Below are 12,046 nucleotides of genomic sequence, written 5' to 3' on the forward strand. Positions count from 1 at the left end.
TTGCCTTGATATTCCCACTGGGCTGACTCTGCCAAACCTTTGGCTGCGCCTGGTCTGTCTGAATCTGCCAGCTCAGACACCTGAGACTCCACTCTGGATCAAGAGAACTCCCGAGTGCTCTGTGTTTGTCTTTTCTGTTGGCTAAAAATGTGTGTTCTGGGTCTATCTTAGTTTTGTTACCTTTTTACTCTGCTTTGATGTCCTCAGAAGAACCTCTTTGTAAAATTAATTTCATGCACTCATATGAAATTGATGGTATGCAGACATTGTATTTTATCCAGGTAAACTTCCTTACATTGCTATACTGATGGAAGAATCAGGTAACTGGGGTTCCTTATTCTGCGGTTCTGTTGATGGTGTTTTCTTTCTTCCACAGTTGACAGGCCTGTCAGAGTATATGCAGATGGAATATTTGACCTCTTCCACTCAGGTCATGCAAGGGCACTTATGCAAGCAAAAACATTGTTTCCAAACAGCTACTTGTTGGTAGGAGGTAAGAAGTGCATTTTCTCTTTATCTAGAAAACTTCTTTATAATGTGCTTCCTGAAAAGAACACCTTTCAAAGTTCATCATTAAAATCTCACATTATTAATGCTCCCCATTCAGCCCGTACTGGCACACTTGTTCACTGCCTGAAATTCAAAATGACATTTAAAAAACCATAAGGGAAATTACATCATAGGATTATACATCACTGATCCCAGAGAGAGAGAGACTAATAATACCACCAAGGGTAACTGCTTCATGTTTTCCATTAACGCCTTGCTTCTTGTGTTTGAGGCATGACCCAATTTATGTTTCTAAAACTTTCTAGAGGGTTAGGAGAAAAGTGATATCATTCTGATTTCAAATCTCAGAGAGCTGAGGGGGTTCAGGATGATTAAGGGTAAACAAGGTCATTGTGTATTTCCTTTGTGTGACCCACAGCACTTAGGATGATGTTGTGCTAATAGTAGTGGCTTATGACAGCCCTAATTAGTTGAATTTATGCACAATGTGTTGAAGAAATGGAGATTTATATACCCAAGTAATCTTGGTTCACAGTGAAGGAAGTGACTGACTTCATAAGCTTGTGGAGAGAGAAGGGTGGTTAGATGTGGGTTGAAATTTTCCTCCTCCAAAAGGCCCACAGATTTCAATTTGCAAAAAAGGACTAGTACTTGACTAGGGAGACCTGTATCTCATGTCTATAGCTTCTGGAAGCAGCATATCCTTTTACCGTGATCAGTTTTGTGGCATTACATGAACTAGGCACCATCAACCCTTAGACCTCTACTGTGAGAGAAAAGGTGCTGGTAAGAGACTGTGTTATCTGTTTTTTTTAAATAGTATTTTGTTATCTTCTACAAGTTTAAAACTACTTTTTGGATATTTAAGAGGAACCCTTCTGCAGATTTTGCGGAGGATAGTGATCACGTGGTTATTGAATGGAGTTCTTTCCAGAAGGAAGAGATGATAAAAGGCAATGGTTACTGAACAAGTCATGCAAGGGGAACCCAAGGCAAGCAGGGAATCCATCCTTCATTCACTTCCCTTTATCTTGAGTGGAAAACCATCTCTTGAGTGAGCACGACCACCTGGAGTCTGGTCCTGAGCTGCTGGGGCCCTGGAGAGACCTCTGCAGTGTGTGAGCTTTGGTCATTTGGTGACCCAAGTTTGGAGGTGGTTAGGTGTGGGTCACACTTAACAGAAACACTAACCATGGCCCTGGGTTATCACATCAAAAGTAAGATCAAAGGAAATGTGCAGTTTTCAGTACATTCTTGGGAATTGGAGAAAGCAGTAAATTAATATCAGAGGCTCTCTAGGTCATTAGGCAACAATGGTTTCACTGATCCACTGAATGATTTCTTCATTGAACAACTATTTATTGAGCTCCTACTGTGTGCCAGGCATTCTTCTGTACCTTGAAGATACAGCCATGAACAAAGCAGACTATGTCCTCAGAGAACTCAGAGTCTGAGGAGGATGCAGACACTGCCCAGTAAACAAGTAAATATGCAGTAGTGGTGCTATGAAGAAATATAGGGTAAGAGAAAAGAGTGACTGGTAGAGGACGGAGGGATGTTTTAGGTAGGGATGTTGTCAGGGGAGGCCCCTCTGAAGTGTTGACATTTGTGCAGAGACCTAAGCGAAGTGAGGGCACATAAAAGCTAGAACATAGAACCTTCCCTGTGCAGTGTTCTTCTCACCAATCAAGACGATCATGTTGAGACAAGTGGAGAAGACATGGTGGCTACAGCAATACATTATTTTATTGATTTGTATATCTTAAGGTGGCTTTCCATAAAAGCTCAGATGATTTAATATTCAGAGAAATTAATATGGACAGGAATTCAAAGTGAAGAATTAAAGCAGAAGAAAAGGAGAAAAACTCCAAAAAGAAATCCTGAACTTTTTAGCAGCCATGGCAAAAGGAGCCACACAGTCATTCCATAACTCGCAAATGCTAGAGCTGATCCTGCCCCATTAGGAATAACCAGCTTTTCCTGCCCCGAGTTCTCTAATAAGTTTTTCAGAGGGTTGCCGCATAATGAGCATTGAGTAACCCAATGAATGATGTCCTCTGTAGCAGATTTACAAAGAAATGCAAATAGCCCCTCAATGGCTGTTACATGGGTTCTCCATGGAAGCCAAGGGCACGTTAAACTACTAAGATGGCCACGAAGACCATGTCTTTTGGTAGGTGACAGCGCTGGAGTCTGAGTGGGAAATGAAGCAGTACTACATGAAGCTATAAAGAAGTTGTGTGTAGATTTCTGGGGACAGTGACAGAGTAAGAGTGAAAAACCATGAGCAACATAGACAGTAAATAATAAATAATTTCAATATGTTGTTTTCTCCACTCATTTCTTATTCTTAATATCCCATTTAAAATAATTGGATGGCAATACTATGAAATGTTTTTTAACCACTCTATTAATAAAATTCAGTGTGATCCTGTATTTCACGTATCTCCACTAATTTAATTATATTTGATTCTGAGTGAGTCTGTTAAATGGAGTCTCCAACCTCCTGTGTGCAGGCAGACTTCTACAGGAGCATGGTATTGGAGATCAAATTTCATGAGTAGCAAACACATTTTGGTAAAATTATGAACAAGGCAAGTACAATCTTCCTTTGATGTATATGGTAGTTGCCTTCCTCTCAAATTCAGCATCTATCACAGCTATTCCAGAAATACTTTGTGATTATATGTAAAACAAAGTTAGGTTCTAGACCCAAATAATTTTAAATTATTATGCAGGGACATTTAGAAATCTTGTGGAATGTGGGAAAATTCTCATGTAGGGCTGCCCCACACATTGCAAGATGTTTAGCATCATTGGCACCCTGCCCACTAAATGCCAATGGCTGCCTCCAATCATTGTGACAACTAAAGATGCCCCACAAATTTCCATAAATGCTTCCTGGGGATGGTGAAGTCCTTATTGAAAACCATTGTCTTAGACTAGGAGTCTTCAAACTTTGTTCCCCATAATCCCTAAAAGAATTTTGAAAAACTATGTACCTTCTTGAAAATTTTTAAGTTGACATCTAAAATTTTCCATCCTAAATTTAAATAGTTATAAAAGATGTAATTTCTGGGATATTGTAAGTAATGACATTTTCAAAAATTAATAAACTTTATTTTTTAGGAAAGTTTTACATTCATAGCAAAATTGAGCAGAAAATACAGAGAATTCCCATATACCCTCACATGCATAGCTTCCCCCATTATCAATATCCCCCACCAGAGTGGTACACTTGTTTGTTACAGTCCATGAACCTACTTTGCACATCAGTATCACCCAAAGTCCACAATTTACATTAAAGTTTACTCTTGGCATTGTACATTCTATGGGATTTTACAGATGTGTTATAACATGTATCTACCATTGTAATATCGTACAGAATAGTTTCACTGCCCTAAAAATCCTCTGTGCTCTGCCTATTTATCCCTCCCCACCCAAACCCCTGACAACCACTGATCTTTTTACTGTCTCCATAGTTTTGCCTTTTCTAGAATGTCATATGATTGGAATCATACAAGATGTACCTTTTTCAGATTGGCTTCTTTCACTTAGTAATATGCATTTAAGGTTCTTCCATGTCTTTTCATGGCTTGATAGCTCATTTCTTTTTAGCGCTGAATGATGTTCCATTGTCTGGATGTACCACAGTTTATTTAACCGTTCACCTACTGAAGGACATCTTGGTTGCTTCCAAGTTTTGGCAATTATGAACAAAGCTGCTATAAACATCCATGTGCAGGTGTTTGTATGGACATAAGTTTTCAGTTCATTTGGGTAAATACCAATGAGCACGATTGCTGGATCATATGGTAAGAGTATGTTTAGTTTTGTAAGAAACTGCCAAACTGTCTTCCAAAGTGGCTGTACCATTTCGCATTCTACTAGTAATGAATGAGAGTTCCTGTTGCTCCATATCCTCATCAGCATTTGGTGTTGTCAGTGTTTTAGATTTTGGCCATTCTAACAGGTGTATAGTGGTATCTCATTGTTTTACTTTGCAATTCCTTGATGACATATGATGTAGAACATCTTTTCATATGCTTACTTGCCATCTGTGTATCTTCTTTGGTGAGGTGTCAATTTAGATCGTTTGTCCATTTTTTAATCAGATTGTTCATTTCCTTACTGTTGAGTTTTAAGAGTTCTTTGTATAGTTTGGATAACAGTCCTTTATCAGATGTATCTTTTTGAAGTATTTTCTCGCAGTCTGTGATTTGTCTTCTCGTTCCTTTGACATTGTCTTTCGCAAAGAAGTTTTTGATTTTAATGAAGTCCAGCTTATCAATTGTGTCTTTGATGGTTTGTGCCTTTGGTTTTGTATCTAAAAAGTCACTGCCATACCCAAGGTCTTCTAGGTTTTCTCCTATGTTATCTTCTAGGACTTTTGTACTTTTGTGTTTTACATTTAGATCTATGATATATTTTGAGTTAATTTTTGTGAAGGGTATAAGATCCATGTCTAGATTCATTTTTTTTGCATGTGGATGTCCAGTGTTCCAGCATCATTTGTTGAAAAGACTATCTTTGCTCCATTGTATTGCCTTTGCTCCTTTGTCAAAGATCAGTTGACTATGTTTATATGGGTCTATTTCTGGACTTTGTATTCTGTTCCATTGATCTATTTGTCCATTCTTTTACCAATACCACACCTTCTTGATTACTGTAGCTTTATAGTAAGTATTGAAGTTGAGTAGTGCTAGTCCTCCAACTTTGTTCTTCTTTTCCAACATTGGTTTGGCTGTTATGGGTCTTTTGCTTCTCCATATAAACTTTAGAATCAGTTTATCGATAGCCACAAAATAACTTGCTGATATTTTGATTGGGATTGTATTGAATCTATAGATTAAGTTGGGAAGAACTGACATCTTGCAAATGTTTAGTCTTCCTATCCATAAACATGGAATATCTCTCCATTTATCTTGTTCTTCTTTGATTGCTTTTATCAGAGTTTTTTAGTTTTCTTCATATATATCTTATACATATTTTGTTAGATTTAAACCTAAATATTTTGGGGGGATGCTAATGTAAATAGTAATGTGTTGTTACTTTCAAAGTCCACTTCTTCATTGCTGGTACAGGCATACCTCAGAGATATTGTCAGTTCAGTTCCAGACCACCACAATAAAGCAAATATTTCAGTAAAGTGAGTCACATGAATTTTTTGGTTTCCCAGTGCATGTAAAAGTTATGTTTATACTATACTATAGTCTGTTAAGTGTGCAATACCATTATGTCTAAATAAACAATGCACATACCTTAATTAAAAAATACCTTATTGCTAAAAAATGCTAACCATTATCTGAGCCTTCAGCGAGTTGTAATCTTTTTGCTGATGAAGGGTCTTGTAAAAAACACAATATCTGCAGAACACAATAAAGTGAATTGCAATAAAACGAGGTATGCCTGTATATGGGAAAGTGATTGACTTTTGTATATTAACCTTGTATTCTGAAACCTTGCTATAATTGTTTATTAGTTCTGGGAGGGTTTTTTTTGTCGATTCTTTCAAATTTTCTGTGTAGACAATCATGTCATCTGTGAACAAAGACAGTTTTACTTCTTCCCTTCCCAATCTGTATAGCTTTTATTTCCTTTTCTTGTCTTATTGCACTAGCTAGGACTTCCAGTACAATATTGAAAAGCAGTGGTGAGGGGGACATCCTTGCCTTGTTCCTGATCTTAGTGGGAAAGCTCTGAGTTTCTCACCATTAAGTATGATGTTAGCTGTAGGTTTTTTGTAGATGTTCTCTATCAAGTTGAGGAAGTTCCCCTCTATTCCTAGTTTGCCTGAGAGTTTTTATCATTAATGGGTATTGGATTTCATCAAATGCTATTGCTATATCTATTGATATGATCATGTGATTTTTGTTCTTTAGCCTGTTGGTGTGATGGATTACATTGATTTTTCAAATGTTAAACCAGCCTTGCATATCTGGGATAAATCCCACTTGGTCACGGTGTATAATTCTTTTTATACAGTAAGGGATTTGATTTGTTAATATTGTGTTGAAGAGTTTTGCATCAATGTTCATGAGAGGTATTGGTCTGTAGTTTTCTTTTCTTGTAATGTCTTTGTTTGGTTTTGGTATGAGGGTAATGCTGGCCTTATAGAATGAGTTAGGATGTATTCTGTCTGCTTCTATCTTCTGGAAGAGATTATAGAGAAATAGTGTAGTTTCTTCCTTAAATGTTTGATAAAATTCACCAGTGAACCCCTGTGGGCCTGGTGCTTTCTCTTTTGGAAGGTTATTCATTATTGATTGAATTTATTTAATACATATAGGCCTATTCAGATTGCCTATTTTTTCTTGTGTGAGTTTTGGCAGCTTGTATCTTTCAAGAAATTGGTCCATTTCATCTATGTTATCAAATTTGTGGGCATAGCATTGTTCATAATATTCCTTTATTACCCTTTTAATGCTCATGAGATCTGTAGTAATGTCCCCTCTTTCATTTCTGATATTAGTAATTTGTGCCTTTTCTCTTTTTTTCTTAGTTAGGTTGGCTAGAGGTTTATCAATTTTATTAATCTTTTCAAAGAACCAGCTTTTGTTCTCAATGATTTTCTCTATTGATTCCTGTTTTCAATTTCGTTGATTTCTGCTCTCATTTTTATTATTTCTTTTCTTCTGCTTACTTTGGGTTTAATTTGCTCTTTTTCTAGTTTCCTAAGGTGAAGCTTGGATTATTTATTTTAGATCATTCCTCTTTTGTAATATATACGTTCAGTGCTATAAATTTCCCTCTAAGCACTATTTTCACTGCATCCCACAAATCTTGATAAGTTGTGTTTTCATTTTCATTAAGTTCAAAATATTTAAAAATTTCTCTTGAGGTTTATTCTTTGACCCATGTGTTATATAGAAGTGTGTTGTTTAATCTCTAAGTATTTTGGGATTTTCCAGCTATCTTTCTGTTATTGATTCCTAGTTTGATTGCATTGTGGTCTGAGAGCAGACATAGTATGATTTCTATTCTTTTAAATTTGTTAAGGTGTGTTTCATAGCCCAGAATGTAGTCTGTCTTGGTGAATGTTCCATGTGAGCTTGAGAAGGATGTGTATTCTTCTGTGGTTAGATGAAGTAGTCTGTAGATGTCAATTATATCCAATTGATTGATGGTGCTGTTGAGTTTAACTATGTCCTTACTCATTTTCTGTCTGCTAAATCTGTCCATTTCTGATAGAGGAGTGTTAAATTCTCCAACTATAATAGTAGATTTTTCTGTTTCTACTTGCAATTCTATCAGTTTCTGCCTTATGTATTTTGACTCTGTTGTTAGGTGTATACATGTTAAGGACTGTTATATTTTCTTAGAATATTGACCCCTTTATCATTATGTAATGCCCCTCTTTATCTTTGATGACTTTCCTTGCTCTGAAGTCTGTTCTGTCTGAAATTAATGTAGCTACTCCCACTTTCTTTTGTTTAGTGTTAACATGGTGTATCTCCATCCCTTTACTTTTAATGTATATGTGTCTTTATATTTAAAGTGGGTTTCTTGTAGACAACATATGGTTGGGTCTTGTTTTTTGATCCACTCTGACAGTCTCTGTCTTTTTAATGGGTAAATTTAGATCAGTGATGTTCAAAGTGATTATTGATATAGTTGGTTTAATATCTATCACATTTTCTCTGTTTTCTATTTCTTGTCTTTTTTCTTTCTTCATACTTTTGTCTTCCATGCTTTTACTGCCTTTTGTGGTTTTAATTGAGCATTTAATGTAATTCCATTTTCTCTCCTTTCTTGGCATATCAATTATAATTCTCTTTTTACTTTTTTAGTGGTTGCCCTAGAGTTTGCAATATACATTCTAAACTAATCCAAGTCCACTTTCAAATAACACTATACCAGTAGTGCAAGTACCTTATAAGAAAATATTTCTAATTCTTCCCTCCTATCCCTTGTATCATTGCTGTCTTTCATTTAATATATATATATGTATACATATACATATATATATAATTGAATACATTGTTGCTGTTATTTTGAACAAAATGTTATCAGATAAATTAAGAATAAGAAAAATAAAAAGTTTTGTTTTAACTTCACTTATTCATTCTCTAATGCTCTTACTTTCTTTATATAGATCTGAATTTCTGACCCGTATCACTTTCCCTCTCTGTGAAGAAATTTTTTTTCTCTGAAGAGCTTTTAAAAATATTTCTTGCAAAGCAGATCTCCTGGAAACAAATTCCCTCAATTTTGTTTGTCTGAGGAAGTCTTTATTTGTCCTTCTCTTTTAACTGATAAGAACAGATACTACACTTGATCTTAGCTAAAAGGCTGAGAAGCGCTCTCTCCTTCTCTTTTAAACAATAATTTTGGAGGGTACAGAATCCTATGTTGGTGGGTTTTTTTTCTCTCAACACTGTAAATATTTCCCTCCATTGTCTTCTTGCTTGCATTGTTTCTGTGAAGTCCAATGTAATTTTTATCCTTGCTCCTCTATAGGCAAGGTGTTTTTTTTCCTCTGGCTTCTTTCAAGATTTTTTCTTTGGCATTTATTCTGTTTGGTGTTCTCTAACATTTAAGTGAGATCAGTCTCATTATATGTGGATGAATATATTATTGCTAGAATGAGGGTTTAACATTGATTTTATACCTGTTTTTCCTTGTTATAGATGTAAGTGCTGAAATATTTTGTTCACACAAATATTTAGAGGGGAATGGAAGTTGTTTATTTTTATTTATTTTTTTTATTGATGTTTTAATGGTTTCTAACATTGTGAAATTTTGGGTTGTACATTTTGATTTGTCCATCACCATATATATGACTCCCTTCACCCCTTGTGCCCACCCCCCAACCCCCTCCCCCCACCCCCACTGCCCCTGGTAACCACAGTCCAGTTTTCTCTGTCCATGTGTTGGTTTATATTCCACATATGAGTGAGATCATACAGTGTTTGTCTTTCTCTTTCTGGCTTATTTCACTTAACATAATACGCTCCAGGCCCATCCATGTTGTTGCAAATGGGACGATTTTGTCTTTTTTTATGGCTGAGTAGTATTCCATTGTATATATATACCACATTTTCTTAATCCAATCGTCAGTCGAGGGACACTTAGGTTGCTTCCACTTCTTGGCTATGGTGAATAATGCTGCAATGAACATAGGGGTGCATAAGCCTCTTTGGATTGTTGATTTCAGGTGCATTGGATAGATTCCCAGTAGTGGGATGGCTGGATCATAGGGCATCTCTATTTTTAATTCTTTGAGGAATCTCCATACCGTTTTCCATAGAGGCTGCACCAGTTTGCATTCCCACCAGCTGTGTATGAGGGTTCCTGTTTCTCCACATCCTCTCCAACATTTGTTGTTTTTTGTCTTGGTGATTATAGCCATTCTAACGGGTGTGAGGTGGTATCTTAGTGTTGTTTTGATTTGCATTTCCCTGATGATTAGTGATGTTGAGCATCTTTTCATGTGCCTATTGGCCATCTGTATATCTTCCTTGGAGAAGTGTCTGTTCATTTCCTCTGCCCATTTTTTGATCGGGTTGTTTGTTTTTTTGTTGTTCAGTTGTGTGAGTTCTTTATATATTATGGCGATCAACGCCTTGTCAGATGTATGTTTTGCAAATATTCTCTCCCAGCTGGTTGGTTGTCTGTTCATCTTGATTCTGGTTTCATTTGTCTTATAAAAGCTCTTTAATCTGATAAAGTCCCACTTGTTTATTTTTTCTTTAGTTTCCCTAATCTGGGTAGGCATGTCATCCGAAAAGATTCCTTTAAAACCAATGTCAAATAGTGTGTTGCCTATATTTTCTTCTATGAGTTTTATAGTTTCAGGTCTCACCTTCAGGTCTTTGATCCATTTTGAGTTAATTTTTGTGAATGGCGATAGCACATGGTCCACTTTCATTCTTTTGCATGTGGCTGTCCAGTTTTCCCAACACCATTTATTGAAGAGACTTTCCTTTCTCCATTGCATGTTCTTAGCACCTTTGTCAAAAATTAGCTGTCCATATATGTGTGGTTTTATTTCTGGGCTTTCAATTCTGTTCCATTGATCTGTGTGTCTGTTTTTGTACCAGTACCATGCTGTTTTGATTACTATTGCTTTGTAGTATGTTTTGAAGTCAGGATTGTGATGCCTCCTGCTTTGTTCTTTTTTAGGATTTCTTTAGCTATTCGGGTCTTTTGTTTGCCCCATATAAATTTTAGTATTCTTTTTCTATTTCTGTGAAGAATGTCATTGGGATTCTGATTGGGATTGCATTGAATCTGTAGATTGCTTTAGGTAATATAGACATTTTAACTATGTTTATTCTTCCAATCCACGTGCATGGGATATCTTTCCATTTCTTTATGTCATCATGGATTTCTTTCAATAATGTCTTGTAGTTCTCATTGTATAGGTCCTTCACCTCCTTGGTAAGATTTATTCCTAGGTATTTTATTCTTTTTGATGCAATTGTAAATGGTATTATCTTTTTGAGCTTTCTTTCTGTTAGTTCATTATTAGCAAATAGAAATGCAACTGATTTTTGTAGGTTGATTTTGTACCCTGCAACTTTGCTGTAGTTGTTGATTGTTTCTAATAGTTTTCCAACAGATTCTTTAGGGTTTTCTATATATACAATCATGTCATCTGCAAATAGTGAGAGTTTCACTTCTTCGTTACCTATTTGGATTCCTTTTATTCCTTTTTCTTGCCTAATTGCTCTGGCCAAAACCTCCAGTACTATGTTGAACAGGAGTGGTGAGAGTGGGCAGCCCTGCCTCATTCCTGTTCTCAGAGGAATGGCTTTCAGTCTTTCCCTGTTGAGTATGATGTTGGCTGTGGGTTTGTCATATATGGCCTTTATTATGTTGAGGTACTTTCCTTCTATTCCCATTTTATTATGTTGAGGTACTTTCCTTCTATTCCCATGTTATTGAGAGTTTTTATCATAAATGGATGTTGTATCTTGTCAAATGCCTTCTCTGCGTCTATTGAGATGATCATGTGGTTTTTATTCTTTGTTTTGTTGTTGTGATGTATCACGTTGATTGATTTGCGGATGTTGAACCATCCCTGCGTCCCTGGTATAAATCCCACTTGATCATGGTGTATGATCTTTTTAATGTATTGTTGTATTCGGTTTGCTAATATTTTGTTGAGGATTTTTGCATCAATGTTCATCAGCGATATTGGCCTGTAATTTTCTTTCTTTGTACTGTCTTTGTCTGGTTTTGGTATCAGGGTGATGTTGGCCTCGTAGAATGATTTAGGAAGTGTTCCATCTTCCTCTATTTTTTGGAAGAGTTTGAGAAGGATGGGTATTAAATCTTCTTTGAATGTTTGGTAAAATTCACTGGAGAAGCCATCTGGTCCTGGACTTTTATTTTTTGGGAGGTTTTTGATTACTATTTCAATCTCTTTACTTGTTATTGGTCTATTCAGATTCTCCATTTCTTCTTGGTTCATTTTGGGAGGTTGTATAAGTCTAAGAATTTATCCATTTCTTCTAGATTATCCAAGTTGTTGGCATATAATTTCTCATATTATTCTCTTATAATCCTCTGTATTTCCATCGTATCCGTT

The 12,046-nt window shown here is 36.0% G+C and overlaps 1 protein-coding gene and 1 pseudogene across 3 annotated transcripts in view; one reads left to right on the top strand and one right to left on the bottom strand.

Moving 5' to 3' along the window:
* The window catches only part of PCYT1B (phosphate cytidylyltransferase 1B, choline), a 99,815-nt gene that overhangs the window by 36,470 nt on the left and 51,299 nt on the right, over window positions 1-12,046 (top strand). For 2 of the 3 annotated variants that reach the window (XM_087427112.1, XM_004435209.3), the window contains exon 3: window positions 377-493. The exons of the other annotated variant lie outside the window; for it this stretch is intronic. In XM_087427112.1, coding sequence (XP_087283238.1) covers window positions 377-493 — 117 coding nt within the window. The remainder of the gene's footprint in view (window positions 1-376; window positions 494-12,046) is intronic. 3 annotated transcript variants of the gene reach the window in all.
* LOC147911987 (U2 spliceosomal RNA) lies at window positions 8,638-8,814 on the bottom strand (annotated as a pseudogene).

The sequence above is a fragment of the Ceratotherium simum genome, chromosome X (genome assembly GCF_057802395.1).
Source record: "Ceratotherium simum simum isolate JZ-2026a chromosome X, ASM5780239v1, whole genome shotgun sequence".
In the NCBI taxonomy this organism is placed as follows: Eukaryota; Metazoa; Chordata; class Mammalia; order Perissodactyla; family Rhinocerotidae; genus Ceratotherium; species Ceratotherium simum.